Source organism: Spea bombifrons, chromosome 2 (genome assembly GCF_027358695.1).
Source record: "Spea bombifrons isolate aSpeBom1 chromosome 2, aSpeBom1.2.pri, whole genome shotgun sequence".
Classification (NCBI taxonomy): domain Eukaryota; kingdom Metazoa; phylum Chordata; class Amphibia; order Anura; family Pelobatidae; genus Spea; species Spea bombifrons.
In genome coordinates, this window is record NC_071088.1 from 113,746,280 (window position 1) to 113,769,137 (window position 22,858).

The 22,858-nt window shown below is 39.4% G+C and overlaps 1 protein-coding gene across 4 annotated transcripts in view; it reads right to left on the reverse strand.

Moving 5' to 3' along the window:
- Nucleotides 1-506: 506 nt before the first annotated feature.
- The window catches only part of R3HDM2 (R3H domain containing 2), a 50,757-nt gene continuing 28,405 nt past the window's right edge, over nt 507-22,858 (reverse strand). For 2 of the 4 annotated variants that reach the window (XM_053455720.1, XM_053455721.1), the window contains exons 9-25: nt 19,790-19,898; nt 18,944-19,039; nt 18,434-18,462; nt 17,990-18,043; nt 15,530-15,759; nt 15,083-15,249; nt 11,915-12,007; nt 9,404-9,646; nt 8,033-8,159; nt 7,442-7,599; nt 6,834-6,988; nt 5,562-5,662; nt 3,759-3,931; nt 3,016-3,160; nt 2,682-2,779; nt 2,329-2,407; nt 507-1,772 (exon numbers count right to left, since the gene is read on the reverse strand). In XM_053455720.1, the coding sequence (XP_053311695.1) occupies nt 1,423-1,772; nt 2,329-2,407; nt 2,682-2,779; nt 3,016-3,160; nt 3,759-3,931; nt 5,562-5,662; nt 6,834-6,988; nt 7,442-7,599; nt 8,033-8,159; nt 9,404-9,646; nt 11,915-12,007; nt 15,083-15,249; nt 15,530-15,759; nt 17,990-18,043; nt 18,434-18,462; nt 18,944-19,039; nt 19,790-19,898 (2,407 nt within the window). In that variant the 3' untranslated portion in view covers nt 507-1,422. The remainder of the gene's footprint in view (nt 1,773-2,328; nt 2,408-2,681; nt 2,780-3,015; nt 3,161-3,758; nt 3,932-5,561; nt 5,663-6,833; nt 6,989-7,441; nt 7,600-8,032; nt 8,160-9,403; nt 9,647-11,914; nt 12,008-15,082; nt 15,250-15,529; nt 15,760-17,989; nt 18,044-18,433; nt 18,463-18,943; nt 19,040-19,789; nt 19,899-22,858) is intronic. The other 2 variants (XM_053455723.1, XM_053455724.1) reach the window with 2 other exon arrangements.

Below are 22,858 nucleotides of genomic sequence, written 5' to 3' on the forward strand. Positions count from 1 at the left end.
ATGGAGCATCTATTTGAAGAGTGTGGTGGCACTTCACCTCTGTTATATTCAAGTAATCTACATGGTTTTCTCTCTCGTGGACTCATGTTCCAGAACTCATTTATCTTGCCCTTCTCTCCTATATCCTGATGCCCCTTGGAGATCAATTTTATGTGGGTGGGGGTGTTCTGACATTCATGCAAACGTGTTTTTCTATCTCGTTGCCTCATGTTTCAGAACCCATTTTCCTTATGGGTAAAATGTCCACGTTTGTCCGGTCCTGCTTACCCCCTGTATTCCCTTAATCATAGACGCTCCCCGTGGAGAAAGCTAGATGTGCAGGAGAAGTCCATATCCAAATCAGATGCAGCTTTCAACAATTCTTACACCTCTTCAGGGAGCAAAATACCCCATTGTTTCAAAACTCTAATACTGACCACCCAATCTACTACATCTATTGTTTAAGTTGGCCCAAAACTATCACAATTGTTATTATGTACCACTCTAGAAAGAAAAGGACACATGTGTTTTAATGTGACACATACTTTTTTTCCATATTTAAAAACAAAATTGGATTAAATAAAATTTACAGTGAGTACAGCCCATTTGTGCAAATAAATATCCATGTTAATGTACTCTCACAAGCATCAGAAAAAAACCCTAAAAAAAAACAAAATTAGAAGAAAAAAAAAAAAACACAAAACAAAAGAACACAAAAACCTATACAATGTTCAGGGACAACCAACTCCAAGAAGAAATAAAAAGGCAGAATTTCCATTAAGGGCAAACAAAAGTAAATTTTGTCCTTTTTTTCACCCTACGGCAGCTTGATACCTTCAAAAGAGCACCTCTGCTCTCGTTCAGCATATGGTTAATGTCCAGAATTTCAGAGGAAAAGCATTTGAAGAGAGAAAAACAAAGATAAATGTTTCATCCCTTAGGTAGACGAGCCTGCTACAGACTGCAAACCAATGCAATGTGTATGCCGAGTGTGCAGGAAACAAATGAAGAGGTAAAATTATACGCAGGAAAAGGAGAGGGAAAAAAGGGGGAAATGAAGAAAAAAAACAATCAAAACAGTATACATCTTACAGAGATAGTAAACAAGAGTGCGAGAGCTAAAGAAGATATCAACAACACAAGATCAGAGGCGTGAGGTCTGTGGATTAACTAACAGTGATGGGTTGCTAAAGACCAGCAAAAATGAAAAGGTGACAAAAATGTAAGAATGTGTAGGGAACTACTTGAAAGAATAAAGGTGACAGGGAGTAAGAGGAGTCGGGGCCAGGTGAGGCTGTATTTATAAGTCCAGTGTGCTTCTTTTTTGGGGCAGAAAGTGGAAGGAGGAAGAAGAGAATGGTGAAGAGCGGCGGGATGAGTCTTTCATTCCCCTGGTTCTCCTTTCAGCCCTCTTGCTCCCTTCACGCCCACCTTCCCCATGCCCTATTGGGAGCTGGCACGTTCCAGTACGCGCAAGTCATAGTTCTTTTTGATGCTGCGCAGCTTAAAGCGACTGATGGGGCTGTTAAGCTGCACAGAGGCGTTCTGTGCTGCAATGGTGTTGGGGAAGACTGCCACAATGGTGTAAAACTCAGCCAGGTCATTGTTGTGGGTATGGCGGCCATTCTCAGCCGGTCCATGGTTGTCGCCACCGGGCCCTGGATTGTGACCCTGAGAGTCCCTCAGCCACTGGATTTTGGCACCAGACATTGCCAGCTGGGTGAAGAGCTTTCCTGCTTCTGATCTTGTGATGCCCTCTGGTAGGTCTGTGATCTCCAAAACTCTGCCAAGTACTAGAACAGATTGGAGGGAGAGAGACATATCAAAGTGTTGATCTATTACTGCATTTGCAATGCTAGGACATACTACAAGATCCTAACAGAAGTATCAATTCAATAACAGTGAAAGCACGAAAATTCTCTGCAGGCAGTGACAAAGCAACAAACACTAAAGTAAAAGAGTACTGTCAGAACACACCATGTACGCACATCACAGTAACAGTGATCCGCAACGCACGTTGCACGAGTTATAGCGCCGTACTTGCTGATCGCTATACGATCGGCAGCAGTGCACCCCGAAAGGAAAAACAAGGTAAAGAAAAATAATTAAAATGAAAATAGAAAAAAAAATTAAACACTACTGCACGTAAGAGAATCTTGGCCTTTAAAAAAACATTTGTTGTATTTAACTGCACATGGGGGATGTTGCAGAACACAACTTTTTAAAATGTATTTTTAGTTGTACTTAGTCTGTGGAAAATACAACTGTGCAAGGTGTCAGTGTGAATTAAAAAAATAAATAAAACATTTACATGCATATAAAGTGAAATTAAACTGGGAATGTACTTGCCTACATCAGCTGTGCCCAGGTCCGTGGATGCCGATTTAAGGGCTTGCCTTTTCCCTCTGTTTCCATGTTTTATCCCTGTCTGTCAATTCAGAAGTACAAGAAAAGTAATTAAGACTTGAGATTTAAAAAAAAAAAATCCATTACATCTCATATCATACACAAATAAAGAAAAGCACAAAACAAAACATTGCAGAGGGTATTACGGCTCACCATACTGGCCCTAAGATAACTACACAATCAGATTTAACATTTTAAATGCTGTCCTCAACACAGAAAAACAGGGGGGAGCCGAGGGAGAAATTTGGCCTGAATGTATCTTTAGGTTACTGTTATGGTTGCTATTTAAAACATACCAGTTGTGCTGAGTAGGGGGGCTGGCTGTGTAATAAAGGAGGACAGACAGAAAGGCTGTACTGCAGCGGCTGTCCAAGCAGCGAGTATCGAGAATCTCCTGTGTCAAAGAAAAGGAAAAAATAGAAAATTAGGTGAAATAAGCAAGAACTATGTTCTGACACTACACTTCAGGTTGAAAACAAGCTTTATTCTAGATTAAGTCAAGCTTAAAAAACAAAAACAAAAAATATGTGGTTGGGGTGTATTTTGTCTGTTTTGTGTATAAAAATATTTGCAAAAACAGAATACATATCTAAAAAGAAACTTAGTTATATACCATGCCATGAAATATACCTTGTGTCGAGCACACTGGCCGAGGGAACTGGGAAACTACAGGCATTGGAGAGAGTCCAGTGCACACATTGTTCAAAGTGGAGCCTGGGGACGGCGTGGGGGACTGTGCAGGCGATGTCATGGGGCTACTCAGCAAGTTATTGGCCTGAAACAAAAATATTATTAGCATGCAAAACTGATAGAGTACCGGTACGTTCAAAAAACGCATCCCAAGAATCCCCTATGGACGTCCCAGTACGTCCAGCCCTTCTTGCAGCGTCAGGCCTGGACTCCCCCCTGTCAGCAGAAGCTGGCATCACTGGCTTTCTGCTGTCTGATCTGATGTAACAGCTTCCGCCATGAAAACCGGAAAGCTGTTACATTTTAAACTGCCCGATCGCGCAGTTTAAAATGCCCGAACAGGCATTCCCTTCCGGGCTGCGTCACTGCTGGCGTAACCCGGAAGTTCATCGGAGGACAGGATATCCCCTTCAGGTATCAAACTATGGTATTGAAAGAAAGCTCTATTTCTCCTTGAAAAAAACAATATGTAGTTTACACAGGTACACTCTTCACAGGAAAGGAGAATAAATCGCTGAACCAACATAGCACAAAAATGGCAAAATTGCTCTGGGACTTGAGGTACCAAAAACCCCCGGGATTGAAGGGGTTAAAATCACTCAGAGTACCGAGTAAATACACACACACAGAAAATGTAAATGTAATACATAACAGTAATGTATGAATATGCAGTATTCTCTCACCTGAGTACCGCCATCTGGGTTATATAGATGGTCCGGTTTCTGACCCCGCTGGTCAACACCAAAGTATTTGCAGTGGTTCCACTGGACCATCGCTGGATTCTGTGAAGATCCTTGAGGGCCATTGGGAACATTCAGCTGCATTACCATAACACCCAAACTGGAAGGGTTGACTCCTGAAAGAAAGTGATTCATATTTGTTCACATTCACTGCCGAATATTTTCCATTTTAGATTAAATCTGAGCTGAAGAAAGACATGAAGAACATCAGCCCATACTAATAACAAGCTGCTCTAGTTTTTTTTGTTTGTTGTCTGCATGTAACACAGCAGGAACGATTAGGATTCTTCATATAGTAATAAGTAAGCAAGAAAACAATGAGATATTACCATAACCTACGCTATCGTACACTGACATTTACTAAGTAAAGTAAAGGATTCAAAATGGGAAAATGGAAATAAGAAACATGTGATAGTACTAAAAAATACATCACGCCTTTTTGTTACGCATGTGCGATATAAACGAGAACACATAGGTGGCAGCAGTAACCAATGCAACAACCTTAACAGCAATGGTTCTGAAGTGACAGCTCCTCCTTTACTTTAGGACGTGCGTTATCCTACAGACTTCCAAGACTTGCAACTCAAGTCATTGCTGCCAAAAGCTAGGACATTTTAGAATTTACTAAAGTTACCAAAATATTGACTTTAGACACATTTAGCACAGATCAGATGAAAAACATCATGAATAAGAGAGAAGTAATCTCATTCGTCTTCATAATTGTTTAAAATGCGTATGTTGAGATTAGTTTAAAAAGTCATAAGTGTGTCAAAAACACAAAGCTTGCCAAAAACAAGGGCAAGGCGGATTTTACTGCTAAATATAGTTTAAAACCGATATATTTCATATCCCGCCTTAAAGATCTTTATTATAATTAGGAATTAGCGTGTACTTTAAGAGAACCAGAGAAAAACTGGGTATATTCATATAAAAGAGACTAGCTAATTATCAAACCTAAGGGACACCACATGTAGAAGCTTTAGTCGTATCACTGTCCAACTGGGAAGCAATGGGCCAAATGTGGCCCCGCAGGGTTATTGTACATCCACTGTACGGTCTTAAAATCCCAGCAGACAAGATCGCAGCACATCACTACGAGAGCCTGCCCTTTACGCATCTAAACAATGTGACCCCATTACATGAAAAAGTCAACACAAACTATATGCTTCCAAGCAGGAGCTAAACCAAATACACCAGACGATGAACACACTGCAGGAACTAAAGCTCTGCATATGCATACTTTTGCACCTCACAACATAGATGGCTACCAAAAAATAGAATACAGATGACTAAATCCAAATGATCAGTCAAACTATGCAGTGCTGCAACACAGAGATTGAACTTATTTTCTGTGTCACAGGAGCGGTGCGTCTAACTACGCAGAAACATAGAATTTGACTGCAGATACGAATCATTCTGCCCCCTTTTTCTTGATGTACAAACACTAAGTTTCCGCCTATTCCATGCATGTTTTATTTCCCTCACAGTGTTTGCCATTTGTGATGGGAGGCTGATCCATTTATCTACCACCCACTGAGTAAAGTGAGAAGGGACAAGGAAATTAAACATGGTAGACCCTTTCCAAGTAATGATACAAAACCATAAAATAATTACATTTATAGATTTTTTTTACCTTAATGGGACAAACTGACTAAATGGTGGAACATTGGGAATGGCAAGCTAACTGAATGATACATGTATTGTTAATTTGGATAATACAATTAACATCTCCTTTGCTGCACGTACCTGAATACTGCTGCTGGATCTGCGGAGGACTGCATGGTGAAGGAGACTGAGACATCTGGTACTGTTCAGAGCCAGGAGGTGGCAGAAAGCCTACCGAGTGACTAAACAAAACCACATACAAGAACTTTAATAGTTAAAAAGAAACATCACAGAACAAATGACAATAGGAATTGTGTGTATTGAGTCCTCCCCAGGACTGTGTGGTAGCACTTGACTTTTTTCTCCTTGTACTCAAAACATAATACTCTACAAATCACATCAATACTTTTCAGATGTTACTTTATGTAAAAAGTAAATTTCCATGAATACTCTATATGGTATAATTAACACATGCAGACTATCTATGAACATGCACAGACTTCACAAGTACAAGTAAATCCTTGTACAAGTTCCCTGCACGTCGCTCCTCTTCTGCTTCCCCACTCTGTGAAATACTCAACCGACTTTAATTACCTAAATTAAATTTAAAATCCTGGTACTAACATATTATTGTTTATTGTTTTATATAGCGCCATCAAATGCCATAGCGCTGAACAATGTAAGGCCCTCCGTAACACTGTTCCTCCATACATTTCTGCCCTCATAAGCAAATACTCTGCTACTCGATCCTTGCCTTATGTTTGTCACCCCATTCCCTCTAGATTGTAAGCTTGCGCGCAGGGCTCTCTCCACCTAATGTATCGGTTTGTCTTAATCTGTCACACCCTTTGAATTTATATATTGTATTAAGCGCTGTGTAAATTGTTGGCACTACATAAATAAGAGATAATAAATCACTGGGGTCAAGAAAAACAGGTAAATTGGTAGTTAGTTGAAAATGTTTCGATGAAAAAAAAAAAAGTCGATAAAAAAAATACATATTCTTTTCTATTTCTGGCCAGTGGTTGGGGAGCCAATTGAGCTACATAATGGCCCTATTACAATGTTGAATAAACAGTACAGGATAATAGCAGGTTTAAGTCATAGAGATTGCTTTATATAATACAACATGTCAACACTGTATTTTACCAAATGTCCATAAAAATGCATCGTCTTGATGCTTACATGTACCACAATTATGTCAAACTAATGAGTCTATAATGATTCAACCCAAGGTTGGGACCGAAAATGGGGTGCTGTTTTCAGTGTGAATCTCTAAGTTTAGGGCTACTTGTACATCATTAAGAGAAAACAAAGGTCTGCCAACCATTACAAAGATCACCTCATTACAATAAGCAATGTACGCTTCTATGTTGCTGTAAGCACCCCCACTCAGGGTAAAGGAATACACACCTGGAGCCATTCTGCTGTGCTGGTGGTATAACACTGTAATAGACTGGCATCCCTCCGGCAGGCATTGCTCCCTGAACCGACTGGTTTGCAGGCACCAACACAGACTGCTGGTACGTCTGCGGCACAACTCCCTGGGATTCACTGCCCACCGGGACCTGCAAAGACCAGCACATCAGTTACATTGTATGAATTTTCTTGTTAGAATGGCATTTCAGAAAGGGACTGCAGATGCAACCAAACATTGATATCTGTATCTACTTCAGAGAAACAACAGCCCAACCATGATTAAAGTTGCTTCACTAATTTGCCACAGTGGTACAGAGGAAAATTTTCAAGTAGATACATGTGCATCGGTATTCCCACACCCAAGTGTACAAAACTTCACAGAAGGGAATATAAGGTGGAACACCATTGGTTGCACGCAAACAAAATACAATAATTATGCAGTTGTCCAAAATATTTCCATAAGCCAGACCAAGCACTCTTTCAGGCAACATAAGCAACACTGCATTAACAATAAATTGTACATGATGCTGGGGGCCATTCATAGACCATGAGGGCCTTATTATAGACAGCTGTATACAGGGTATAACTTAAGGCAGACTCACTTGATATGAAGGGAGTGGAGTGTACTGCACCATCATACTCTGCATTTGGCTTCCGACACCAGCTCTCTGGTTGCTGAGGATGGCAGAGTTTTGCGATTGCTGGACACCCATCATGCCCTGGTAAGTAGGAGGCTGGCTAGAGATTATGGACTGCATACCTTTAAATGAGAGAAACGCTATTCAGTGAAGCATGCCTACATATGTCAGAAACAAAGTCTTGATTTATAGTAACTATCCACAACGCAGAGTTCGTAACTATTTTAATTCTAAAAAAAAAACCACTTCGTTTTTGCCTTCCAAACACAGATCTGGCTGCAATTACCATTATTCTCTAAAGGCATTTGAGGGTCACCTCTGCTCTAATATAGACAACTACTTATTAATGGCCACAAAACAGAGGGACATTAACAAGCCACATATATTTTAAAAAAAAATTGGTCTAATAAAACAAAGCACTAGCCTTTAATTACTATAAATGATAGATTTGCTCAACTAGCAAAGTCAATCATTTTTGCATCAAGTGTCCTGAAAATGTCACGTATAGTAAGGCTAAAAGAACGAACAAACAGATCCAACGTCCCATCATCTCACCAGGTTGCTGAGGCGGCTGGGTGACCTGCTGATTGCGTTGTGAATTGTAGGCCGCTGGGTGTGAAAGAGGTCGGTATTGCTGGCTAGAGTTGGGGTACTGCCCCGTGGGGTAATACGAGACCTGAATCTGAACATATGGGGGGCAAAAATTAGTATTTTTTTCCATCATAACTATTTTTAAGACTCAGCATGTATTGGATAGTCGCTTAGATTTGTTTTACTTTCTTCCCTGTTAAAGAAAATGCGTTTGCTGCAAATAACAGGTAACCAGGAAATCTGTCACCAAGCTAGTATCTATCTTCCAGAATCAGAGTATTTTTTTTTATGCCCAAAAATTACAAAGCTCTTAATCTCAGATGAACCCACTTCCATTCCATTTCTGACTTGCACTGATGAGGCCCTAAAATGATTAATTGATTAAATGTGAGGTATAACATCCAGTTATATATACATCCGGTGGAGCAGATGTGAATAAAATAGAGTATCAAAGTATTTGTGGGTGACATAGCCGCCACAGGATTACTTTAATAACTAACCAACATAACATACCATTGTGTATCATCAAAATCTAAACGGACCATATCATCCAGACAGTGTGTTTTGATTGCAAGCTCAACACACCCCTAGCGTAAAAGTTATGTCTCCGAGGTCCAGATTAAAGAAGAATGCATAGCGAAGTACTAGGCGAGTACTTTAATACAGTTACTTGACCTACTAGCTACAGCCCTGCTACTGCAGCTGCCCTCCTTTGTGGTCTGGCATTTCTTGCCACTGGTTGGCTACCACGAAGCAGCCAATCAATGGCAGGAAAGCACTACAACTTAAATTGAGGGGAGTAAAATAATAAAATACATTAACGTGTATATGATCACTGAAGTATCCCTTTAAGAAAGAAAATGCCAACGTTTTCACCAACAGTTAAGCTTTATTGAATGGTAACTGCATTATCTAGCTTCAACATTAATCAGAATATCGAATAGAATAGAATGGCTAATTTCTCTGAATGAAACATGGACCCTGTAGTTGTTTGATTAAGCTCATGACCAAGACCAGATACCAGAAAAAATAGGATAAAGTAACAGGCCATAATGGATGATATATTCAAGTTACACAATTTCTATTGCCCTTGTCACTTTCCCATCACCACTCCAGAGTCATAATACAATATGTATATTTTACATTTAACTGTTAACTCAATTTGTACTATGAAAGGATCGGCAAATCGCTAGTTTTTTTTTTTTTCTTTATGGTTTATATGTCATGAAAGGAAAACGATTTTATGCCATTTCCCTCCGAAATCCACGTGTGTGTATGGGTAAGCCCATATGGTGAGAAAAATAAATAACATGCCATCATTATTTTCAGACATACTTGCTGTGGAGGTTGCATGAATCCCTGTGGTGGGATGACCTGCTGAGTAGGAGAAGGGTGTCCTGAGGAAGGGTAGCCAGTGGCGGGGATAGCCTGTCCCCCTGATGTCATGATGAAGCCAGCCTGCTGGGGATGTTGCGATATAATGGGAGGCTGGTACATGGCAGAAGATGGATCTGGTGCCTCAGTTGAGCCCTGGCGACTCAGAGTCATTTGTCCGAAATGACTGTTCAAATCATCAGCCTGCAAAAGAAATGAAACTTTATACCAACCTCTGGTCCATACATTAGTTGTTTTGCACATGTTCAATAGCACTCACACTGAATTAGCAGCCAATAGCATTAACGCTAATGAAATATCAGTTTTTAGATGTGTACAACGTAACTATGGAATGAAGTACACACACACACACATATATATATATATATATATATATATATATATATATATATAATATACACACACATATACTATATGGATGAAAGTAATTAAATCAACAGGGACTTTTATGATATCACACCCAAAATACATACACCAATACGTAGTTGGTCCTCCCTTTGCAGCTATAACAGCTTACACTAATCTAAAATGGCTTTCCACAAGAGTGTTTCTGTGAGTTTGGTGGAAAAACTTGACTGGCTGCACACAGCCCCGACCTCAAACCCATCGAACAAACTTTGGGATAAACTGGAACATAGATTGCAAGCCAGGCCTTCTCATCCAACATCAGTGCTCGATTTCACAAAAGCTCTACTATATTAATGGGCAAAAATTCCCACAGAAACACTCCAAAATCTTGTGGAAATCCTTCCCAGAAGAGTGGAAGCTGTTATAGCTGTGAAGGGGGACCAGCTACATATTAATGCAGGGGTGTCCAACCTGCGGCCCTCCAGATGTAGTCCTGCAGCAGCTGGGGGGCCGCAGGTTGGACACCCCTGTATTAATGTCTATGTATTTACAATGTCATAAAAGTCCCTGTTGGTGTAATGGTCAGTTGTCCCAATACTTTTGTCCATATAGTGTATATATACAGCCATATATCACATAATGCATACTACATTAGCTTATGGCACTTAATATAAAAGCTCTGCACAACTTAAATGTTTCCCCTGCCCTACAGGGTGCTGCGGCAAGAAAGTTCACCCTTGCAGCTTGATGGCAACATTAACCGGCCTAGGCCAAAGAAAAAACACATGCCCTTTTTACATGTTCACATGCCAAGCACTCCATTTGGCAATGCTTTAACTAGGATCCGTAAAACAAATCTGATTTACAGATTGCCTCCTCCTATGCATTATTGCCCTTTTAATGTAAACAAACTGATATTTAAAAACGAGGCAACTAAATGTTCAAAGACTAAAACGTTCCAATAAAAGAAAATTAGAAGTCAACAGTGCGTTAATTGCAAACAAATGAAAAGACAACACGTTTCCTATAACAAAGGTATTGCCTTGTATGAAAAACAATCTTTCCAGCCATCACCAGTTAAGAGATCACATTCAGGAAAATGTTAAACTTCTCCAACTAATGTTCAAGGATTTTATGATTTAGTAAAATCACGGAAAAACAAACATTATCAAGTATACCAACAGGATTCTCTTGAGACATGTCCAGACAATCCGTGGGTACGTAACAAATGTTGAAGAACATGATACCCGAGGGAGATCCATTTCTACAACAGAAAAGCCTTGAGGAAAGTAACTCTACTGGTAATCTATAGAGAAACAGGGCACGTACAGCTGCTTTAATGAAAATATGAAAAAGTAATTTCCCACCACAACGAAAACAAACCTCTTAGAAAAGTAAGGAATAAAGACATCCAGATCCACTTTACTCACTTGCAATAAATGATGGTAATAGGGCTAGAGAAAAAATACGCAAGCTCAAAACAAAAAGAGCCAGAATCCGAGGGCAAATGCCAAACAATTTAATTAAAAATGACAGCCAAAAATTCACACACTGTCACATATGGCAAGGACTGGCAAATATCTGTAGACAAAGGGTACATCCATAAACGTGTACCCCAGAAGCAGAACTCATCATAAGCCCTTACTGGGGGGGGTTACCAGACGAATCATAACAAAATGGAAATATTTCAAATCTGAAATGATGATTAAGAGACAAGTAGTGAGTGGGACGTGGAGGCAGAGCATTACACGCTATTTTATTGTAGCCGTTCCAGGACATTAGTAAGATGGCAATGCAAATGCAGAATGATTATATATGGCACACTGACACGTGCTGAAAAAAATAGAACAGAAAAAAAAAAACTAGCAAAAAGTACTGAGAAAAAAATAACATACTGTTAGCCTGGTTCCTCCCATATTATCAATTAAACCATCAAACTAGTTGCTACATTTTTAGAATCCAGACAGAAAAAAATTCATGTTAGTAAGACCCCTCACGCCTTATACTTCAGAAGCAATTTTTTCAGTTAAAACAAATCTACCCTTTAAATAGGTTTTTTTTCTTTGAATAAAACAGGAGGAGGGAACGGTTGAGCGAATATACCAGATTGTACTGCTGGGGAGGTGATACTGGCAGAAGGACTTGGGGGCAGGAGCTGGCGGAGTACTGGACCGGTTGTGGAGAGGGCTGGAGGGTCTTGGCACCAGCAGAGCAGCATGCAGAGAACAGGACAAAGAAAGGATGGGGGACGGAGCGAGAGGAAGGGAGAACAAACAGTGGTTGGAAACGGGTTGGGGAAAAAAAAAAAAAAAAAAAAAAAAAAAAACAGAAACAAACATTAGTACTGCATTTTCTTTTTAGCCAAAACATTGCTAAATCACATCGAGAACTTTGATTTTTTTAATATAAGTCGCAAGTGAAAAACTTGAAGAGCTACAGAAGTATGTAGAATTCCACATAACTGTCAATGCAAAAGGAAGTTTATTTTTGACACGATATGTCACAATTTTTGATTAGAGTGAAATGCCATTTATATACATTGTTTTAAATGTCAACATTGTGATAAAATACGGTTCTCACCTCTCGGATCCCTTGTGCTATAACATAAATGGTTTACCAGCAGATCTTCCACTTTCTAAAAAGTACCTTTTTACAGTTTAAACTAAGTCTATAAAGATTAAAATAAGCAACATTTAAAAACTTATTTCATGTGTTGCATTTTTTACTTTCATTTACTTAATGTGGTGCCATTAGAGCACCGGACACAATGGCCTGTGTGCCATGTTGCTTTATTGTCTTGTTTTGTGTATAGTGTTGTAGCTGTTGTCTTTACTTGATGCATAAGGTTATATTATCCTGTTCGCAGGATGCATAAGATATATTCATTTACATTTTTTCTCCTGTTTACCTTTCCCCTTAAAAGCGGATCGGTTTAGGTTGCTTTTGAAAGAGTGGATGATTAAAATTAGGGCTGCAACAAATAATCAATAAAATCGATGATAATCGGCAACGAATTTCATTATCGATTAGTTGAATCGATTTTTATCAATTATAAAATGAGGGTTTTTTCAGAGCAAATGCTCTGAAAAATACCCCTCGTGTTATAATCAGTTTAGTGTGACTCACAGGAGTCACAGCAGCAGTTGCTACTTACAGTTCCTCCCTGCAGTCACTGCCGATTGGCCCGCCCAATTCCTTTTTCCAGTCCCTCCCTGCAATCGCTGCTGGAGAAAGAAAGGGGCGGGGCCAATCGGCAGTGAGGGACAGGGAGGATGAAAGGGGCGGAGCCAAATGCCAATTGGCTCCGCCCATTTCCTCAGCAACGCCATGGCTGTGACACTCATCTAACTGAGTATAAAATTAATATTTGGGCTGCTGAAAGTTAGGGGAGGTGGGGGTTAATTTAGGGGCAGTTATAGTTAATGGGGTGTTTAGGGTTAACTTAGGGGCAGGTATAGTTAATGGGGTGTTTAGGGTTAACTTAGGTGCAGTTATAGTTAATGGGGTGTTTAGGGTTAACTTAGGGGCAGTTATAGTTAATGGGGCGTTTAGGGTTAATTTAGGGGCAGTTATAGTTAATGGGGCGTTTAGGGTTAATTTAGGGGCAGTGGTGATTGATGGGGTGTTTAGGGTTAATTTAGGGGCAGTTGTGGTTGATGGGGTGTTTAGGGTTAATTTAGGGGCAGTTGTGGTTGATGGGGTCTTCAGGGTTAATTTAGGGGCGGTTGTGGTTAATGGGGTCTTCTCTTCAGTATTAATTTAATGCTGAGGACTGAGGGTTAATTTAATTAATTTAATAAGGTTAACTTAAGGTGCAGTTAGAGGTAAAGGGGGGCAAACTGAGGGGAATCTAAATCCTGGGGGCAGTGAAGATTAACCCTATATTTATTTATAAAAGTATTGTGTCTGTGCACTATGGCATATCAGGGGGGTATACGGCATACCTGAGGAGGACGGAGTGACATACCTGGGGGTATAAGGCATATAGGGTATATAAGGCATATGTGGGGAGGGCAGTGTGGCATGTCCGGGAGGGCAGTGTGGCATGTCGGGGAGGGCAGTGTGGCAATCCTGGGCTCAAATATGCATAACTGGGGGGCAGGTTGGGGAAATAAAAACAAGAACATTTTTTATTCTGCCGTTTGTTTTTAACATCCTATGTTATTTTTTATTTCCGATTAATCGAAGAAATAAAATCGGCCAACTAATCGATTATGAAAATAATCGTTAGTTGCAGCCCTAATTAAAATGAAGCTGAGACAGGAAACTCATTAGATATGCTGGTTTTGCTACCTTACGTCACACATAACCCCAATGTGAGATTGTCTTACTTTTAGATCACATGCTTCCAAAAACAATAGACTTTATTTCACTTTAAAACTTCAGAAATATTAGTCTACTCCGATATAAGATTCCAAAAACACATCGTTCATTAATTTTGTCCAATACTACAAATTTTCATACGTGGCTATTGTCACCTCATATTTTGCTACTGACAGCTGAATTCTCACACCGGGTGAATTATCTTCCCATCGTTTCCTTAGTTTTGTAACGTGAATCTGTATTAGTACCATATCATTACAGCAATATTTACAAGGTAATCACGGTAGTTTAAGATATTTTAATATTGTATTCCTATTTAACAAATGCTGGGCCTTTTCATACGTCAGCTATTTCCACTGATGATCTACTACCGCTGGCCTGTGTCGCAGAGAAAACATCTAGTCTCAGGCTCAAATAATACAAACGTGTAACATGAGGCCTACCAAACAGGTGTACGCATGCTGCAAATACAGTGTATTGGTTGTACAATGTATACAAAAACAAAAACTGCACTTCTCGTCCTAATAAAGTTGGCAACAAATATATAAACATAATATAAATGAGAGGTTTTGGTTATTTGAATTGGCCAAAGCATAATTAAGCTCACCCGCCACGTCAAGGCACGCTCTCAATAGGGTGAGAACCTACTCTCACCTCCTACATAGTGGGCACACAAAGCAGTGGTGAAATAAATTAATACAACAGAAATATGTTACTGCAGCACGAAACATGAAAAATGCATGAACACCACCACAGAAATAAGAAGCAAACAAGAGCAGCCGACAGGAACATTAGTTACCAGAAAGAGGAACAGAAAAACAAAGGTTCTAACGGAAGAGCGGGGGGGGGTCTAAGAAAGGATGAGACAGCTGCAGCAGGCATTGGTGAGATAGATGAAGAGTGACATTATCGAATAGATGGACCAGACGACACTGGTTGGTGACTCACCTGTGACATTAAGTGGTTACTCATGGATTGCTGCGGAGGAGTGGGTGGCAGTGCCTGGTGAGGATGGGGATGCTGTTGCTGTGTCGTGCAAGGTATGACGCTTCGAGTGGACTGCTGAGAGGAGGAAGAGGCTTGGCTGCATACTTCTGGGGTGCCTATCGGCAAGCCTGCCAAGAACAAACAAATGCAGCCCTCATCGTGGAATGAAAGCAGGGAGAAGTTGATACTACCAGCTACTGAAATCTAACCCCTACATCTTCAGCATAAATATATGAATGAACACCGATAATGTAGCACAGTGGCCTCAGTCAGATAAATTCAATGAATAATGCAGCAATAATTCATCTAAGTGGCAAACACATGGATGAAACTTGCTCACACACTTTAGGAATATGAGGGTCTAGTGTAGCACGTATAATGCGTAAACGGAAAATATAAGCTGCATACCTGGCCTACCAGCACGGTTAATAGCACTCTTATTGCTGCCAATACTGTCGCCTCTGGTTAGGATTGAGATACCACTGAAGCTGCTAGCTTTGGTTACTGGAGGACGCATATTGCGACACGGGCCATCCGAGTCTGTGCTGCTCCAGGGCCGAGGATCCAGAGACTTCATTTCACCGTCAGTGCTGCTCTGCCGACTGCAAGAGCCTCTATTCAGCAAGTCCCTGTTACCCCTGAAGGAGAACAGAGAGGTTATCACAGCACACACACCTACAAAGACGCAAAAAGGTGCTACGTTCACCTGGATTGTTCCTTTAACATTACCAACATACACAAATTGATCAGAAAATGAGAATAAGTCAAGGTACATTTTAATGGCTGTTCTGTGTCATCTTAAAGGGGCTGTTCTACGTACGCTACAGCAATATTCCCATGGCAATATACAGCATTGAACCTCTCCAAGATAAAAATAACCACACAGAATTCTACACCATGTAGGTTTATTGAAATCTAGAGACGAGCGCAGTCCCCACAAGACGGAAAGCCATTTTTTACCTTAGCAGCAGAAAAGGCTATTTGCAATTGTGTATAAGCATAGGTAAAGAATAGAATTACAAACCTGCATAACACACTAGGAGACACAACATAGGCTTCATTTAGGTGGAACACTTCTTTTTTATACAGAGTATAAACAAGCAGCTTTAGAGTATCAGAATTCCCTACAATTAACTTTTTCCTTACCTTACCAGCTCTTGAATTCACTATTTTGCCTGGAATATTTTGTTAACTGCCCGCACTGACTATATAAAGCAAGCTATAAATATAATATAATGTTTAATCTATAGCCTGATATTTTGATGATTTTAATTAATCAGAACAATTACACAGGAAAAGTTTTATTAATAGGACACCAATGGATTTTATGTATGTCTTAAATACATCAATTTCATGTTAAACTAGATCCCCAAGCCTCTATTATTTTTCTGCATATTGTTTCCATGAGGTCAGATGGGCCCAGCCAACGGGAGAAACGCACTGGTAGGACACTTCCAGGTATCTTCCCAAAGTATTCCAGGTAATATGGAAAACATGTAGTGACCAGAAACATTCATTGAATGCGTGATTATTACTAGACTGAACATAGCTCATTAGCTCTTTCTGGGAAATGTTCTTTGCTCCATCATACCGATCCCACAAGCCACCTTTAAGCTGCAACAGTATTTTGTTGATCATCAGCTTAAGTGACTAATAGGAGTCACACTGTAATTTGAATGTGATTATAAGCTTAACGTAAATATCAAATTTTAATACTAAGATCAAGGAGTAAATACACCTTGAACAGCATTAATTTATTGGGGGCGATATTATCACGTAACATTTTGCAAAATATTAACGCAAGGCAAATATAGGAACCAGGCTATTTATGACCCAGAAAAGGATGGGGCTATAATGATGAGAAATGACAAAAATACAGGCACCATGGCTACCTGGGACTTGACGTACGCATTACAAGTATGTAACCCACACAGGGAGAAAAGAGAGAACTGTATTCAAACATTTTTAGCAGGGAATGACTCTCCGTGGGCAGCTAGATAAATCAAATTATTAATATGGACAAGCTATTCCCATTCAAATCCAGTGGTACAATGTGATTAGCTCATCTTAATGAGCTAATGTAGTGCAGGAATCTTTCATTTTCACTTAACAGTGACAAGGATTTAGCCATTTCTTTTCTCGACAAAGGAAAGTACGTTCTATTGGCTCTGCCTTAAAGTTATAGTGATATTAGATAAGCAGAGGAGCATGTGATAAAGCAAAGCTTATAGATGGTGGAAGTAATGGAGTTCAGACAGAAGGGTCATGTAGCATGAAGCAGTCATCCACGTGGAATCAAAAACTAGACTGGCTTAAACTCAACATAGATCCTCAGAAACATCTGTATTTATGAAACCTATTCTTACAACTGAAAATTGTTAACGCATAAGACAAGAGAAAACTTTCCATATATAAAATGTTTGCTTGGCAAGGACCAGCCAGATGCTCATTGACCGATAATACATTTTACAAATAATTTAGTTTTGGCCGCATACTCCAATAAGCATTATTTTCCAGCCAGGAGCTCTATTAAAAAAAAGCGCTCTTCCCATAATGATTTCGAAATTGTAAGGCCCGAAGCACCTCCTAGTCACATTGGAAGCCCTGTTTCAAGTAATGAAACCCCAAATAAAACTAAAACCACAATACATGTGTGACTGTAGTTAAATAAGCACAAAAAAGCGCACAAAATAACACATACAAATTCCAATTCTGGCATAAGCCAGAACGAAACTCTGCCCACAAACAGAAAAAGATGCTCAAAACAAAGTACACGGCAAGAAGACCTGCACCAGTAGCCATGCGAGGAGAGTGTAAATACCAGTGACCTGCACAGAAAATACCGAAAATATACAACATAGATGGTACCTAAACAACTGTCTCCTTTTGAGAGAGATAGCGGTAAAGCCTTCTCTGTAGACTCTGTTGGTTACATTAAGAGGGAAGTGGTAAAATCATTAAGTGTCTTCACTTACAACAATGTGTGTGTGTAACATGTACATACTGTGCGTGCGCGTATAATATACACAATATATATTTTATATACACTTGACCATGTCATGTGGACAATTGACCATCATACCTATACAAATGTGTTGGACATCCCATTGCAAAACCATATTAATATTGATCAACAACAGAGTTTCAGTTACAGTTTTCATAATTAGCAAGTTCAGGGTTTTTTCCTCCAGCACATCTCATAAAGTGTTTTTTTTTTTCTTCTCATGTGTAGCACATTCTATTTTAGAGGGTTTCTTCAATTCTGTGTGCTCTTGCCCTAATAAAAGCAGGTGAGAAAGCACATCGTCTTACCTGTTATCAACATGACCATTCTGGGCAGACTGGTGGGAAATAAAGAAAGAGATTATGTAAAACAGTACAACATAAACTAGCCCATGGCGTCTAACATTTTATTTAGCCGACCAAACGCAAGAACATAATTACCATGAAATAATTAATCACCTTGATGACACTATCAAGGTGTTAAAAGTTTAGCAACTTTCTTAATCAAAAACGTCTATTTAGCATCTGTTTTTGGTTTCTGATAAAAATATTTAAAATGTTTACACACGGCAATTCTTAATCATGCACACAAATGTTTATTTCAACAACTAGTAAAAGTTTGTGCCATGTGAAGTCAGGCACTAAGATGCACACTGGATAGTTAAGGAGGATGTGGTTAAATCTAAGCAGAGAGAGAACAGAACCGGGGCAAGGCAAATACGGCTCTTTCTAAGCCATCGCAGTGTTCCAGCGAGAGACATTCGTTGGGGAGAGGGCTACGTTGTAATAAGCCAAATAAACCGATGTCATGACACTAACCTCCCGCGCAAAAATCCTTTCCCGAACCCTTTGGTATTCTTCTTCCCTCTCTTCTATGGATTTACTCCTCCTCCCATCTTGTAAGGGAACTCTAATCTGTATCATATGAGCAAGAATTATATGAAAGCAAGATAGACTTTGTTGCAGTTTGCAAGATACACGTACAGAACACTTGGCCTTAGGCTTTTTTAGGAATTTGATCAATATTACAAAAAAAAATTGTTACAATGGAGCAGCGATCAAAAAACACTTAACAGAGAATCGCAACCTGAGATAAACCCAAATTGTGACCCCAGCATTGAAACTGTTTCTCAAAAGTGTGATTACGTTAATCTGATTTATATTTTCCAGCTGTAACATGCTATCGGTCTCCACAAATAAGATAAATCATGAGAACTCCATTTCAACAAAGACTGGACTGGACTCCGATATCAGCACGGAGATTTAAAGGCTCAATGTTATGTAAATTGTGTTAACTAATTACCTTATAGTAATCAATAAACAAAAAAGGTAAACTTTTACTGCATGGTGTGTTTACGAAGCATTGGGAGCTCAACGGTGGAAAAACATAAAAGTAAATTAAACTATCAGCCCAACAGCACTACATCTAATTGTAAGTGTTCTATGATACATATCACAGGGCCAAAAGGATTTTAAAAAGGAGAACGTGCTTTATAGTATTTGGGTTTTATGCTCCTTCTCTTTCATGCGCTCCCTCCCTCCCATCCAGCAGTTAGGTATAGATGGACACTGTACTGCCAGTAGAAACGAAAATGTCAAAACTAAGTGAATTCAGTATAGTGATTTAATAGTTTAAAACCAACGAAAGAGAAAATCCCTGGTCACCTGATTATCATCTCTGTCCATGCTGGCGTCATCCCTTTTTAGAATAAACCTTTGTTGGAAATCACAGCTCTTTTCATCTTTGATGTGCTCAGAAAACCTCTGCTCTGGACTGGAAAAAAAAAACAAAGCCTCAGATCTTCATATTTTCCAATTAGTAGGGTCTAGCTAAAAAACAGGCAAGTCTAGTCCAGCGCTGTCCTTGTGGACTGCAAATACGCCAGTTTTTCTTCATGTGCACACATACACAACGACATATTGTCTGATTATACGTCCACTAAAAATCCCTAAAACTTTCCGGAATTAGACACGCGTCAATGTGAGACAATCTTAAAGGGGCTTCGGATATATAGCTAACTAAGCTCACTTGTAAACCATCACGGGTTAAGTATACAAAAGCAGCAGAATTGTTTCTAAATCTCTTTAACTGACATAAATAAAGCAGCCTATTCGGATTTTATATACATACAAAAAAGGCACTGTTGCAACTTTCCATAAAAAATAGGACATTTATTCTCTCCACAGTTTAAATAACAGGGGCTGAATCGTGGACATTTCTAGCACACAAAATAGAATAGCACACAATCACAGCTTTTTGGGAATACTGTCTTGGAACACTTTAGTTTCAGTGATGCCCATACAAAATGGCTTTCCAGGTGACAACTGCTTTATAAATAGGTGCCAACACTAATTACATTGTAATTGCACTATGAGACAAACAACCAGTTCTTTCTTTTCTTACTAAAGTTCTAAGATTAGGTTTTATTATGCAGCACTGTGAAAAAGTACTTGTCCTGCTCTGATTTTTATTTTTCTCACACTTAAATGTTTCAGATCAAACTAGTTTTAATATAAAAGAAAGAAAACCCGAGATGACCCGAGTAAACACAAAATTCAGTTTTTATATATATATATATATATATATATATATATATTATATATATATATAGGAGTCACAGCAGCAGTTGCTACTTACAGTTCCTCCCTGCAGTCACTGCCGATTGGCCCGCCCACTTCCTTTTTCCAGTCCCTCCCTGCAATCGCTGCTGGAGAAAGAAAGGGGCGGGGCCAATCAGCAGTGACCACAGGGAGGGACAGGAGGAAGAAAGGGGCAGAGCCAAATGCCGATTGGCTCCGCCCATTTCCTTAGCATCGCCATGGCTGTGACACTCATCCAACTGAGTATAAAATTAATATTTGGGCTGCTGAAAGTTAGGGCAGGTGGAGGTTAATTTAGGGGCAGTTATAGTTAATGGGGTGTTTAGGGTTAACTTAGGGGCAGTTATAGTTAATGGGGTGTTTGGGGTTAACTTAGGGGCAGGTATAGTTAATGGGGTGTTTAGGGTTAACTTAGGGGCAGGTATAGTTAATGGGGTGTTTAGGGTTAATTTAGGGGCAGTTATAGTTAATCGGGGTGTTTAGGGTTAATTTAGGGGCAGTGGTGATTGATGGGGTGTTTAGGGTTAATTTAGGGGCAGTGGTGATTGATGGGGTGTTTAGGGTTAATTTAGGGGCAGTTGTGGTTGATGGGGTCTTCAGGGTTAATTTAGGGGCAGTTGTGGTTGATGGGGTCTTCTCTTCAGTATTAATTTAATGCTGAGGACTGAGGGTTAATTTAATTAATTTAATAAGGTTAACTTAAGGTGCAGTTAGAGGTAAAGGGGGGCAAACTGAGGGGAATCTAAATCCTGGGGGCAGTGAAGATTAACCCTGTATTTATTTATAAAAGTATTGTGTCTGTGCACTATGGCATATCAGGGGGGTATACGGCATACCTGAGGAGGACGGAGTGACATATCTGGGGGTATAAGGCATATAGGGTATATAAGGCATATGTGGGGAGGGCAGCGTGGCATGTCTGGGAGGGCAGTGTGGCAAGCCTGGGCTCAAATATGCATAACTGGGGTGCAGGTAGGGGAAATAAAAACAAGAATTTTTTTTTATTCTGCCGTTTGTTTTTAACATCCTATGTTACTTTATTAAATCATTTAAAATAAATGAAAAATGTAATTTTTTTTATCCGATTAATCGAAAAAATAATCGGCCAACTAATCGATTATGAAAATAATCGTTAGTTACAGCCCTAATTATATATATATATATATATATATATATATATATATATATATATATATATATATATATATATATATATATATATATATATATATATATATATATATATATATATATACACACACACACACACACACACACACACACACATATCTACATCTCTCTCTATCTCTAGGGAAAAGGCTATCCAATCCTTCCTGGCCATTTGTGAAAAGCCATTGTTCCCTTAGTGACTAAATCAACAGATTAATCAAAGAAATAGAACCTGTTATGAAGTGTTGGAGTGGCCAAACTACCAAAATTCCTCCAAGAGCGCATCAACGACTCATCAAGGAGGTCACAAAAGAACCCCAGACTAACATGTAAAGAACGGCAGGCCTCATTTCACTCAGTTGACGTCAGTGTATCCCACAATACAAAAATGCCATCCGATGTCTCGCATTTGCCAATAAAACATCTTGATGACCCCCAAGACTTTCCAGAGGACATTCAATGGATTTAGGAGAAAAAAATTGAAGTTTTTGGAAGACATGGGTTCCGTTACATCTAACGTAAAGCTAACGCAGCATTCGACAAATAAGATCATCATACTAACGGTCAGAAGGTTGGGGTGGCGATGATGCGATTTGGATGACGTGCCATGACCTTAAAAACGCAGTTCATGTTTGAAAACTCACCAATGTGGCTGAACTAAAACAATTCTACTAACAGTGGACTAAAATGTCTCCAAAGCATTTGATAGCAGTTGTTGCCGCCATGGATAACACAACCAGTTATTAGTTTACGGACCAATTACTTTTTTACATGGGCAATATTGGTTTTGTCTTTGTCTTTTGTTTAAATGATTTGGATGATCTGAAACATTTAAATATGACAAATAGGCGAAAATAGAAGAAATCTGAAAGTAAATATTTTTTCACAGCACTACACACGACTCTGCCCATAAAGAAAGATGCAAAGGGTAAGATCAGTCATCAAAACTGACGTTTTAAAAAA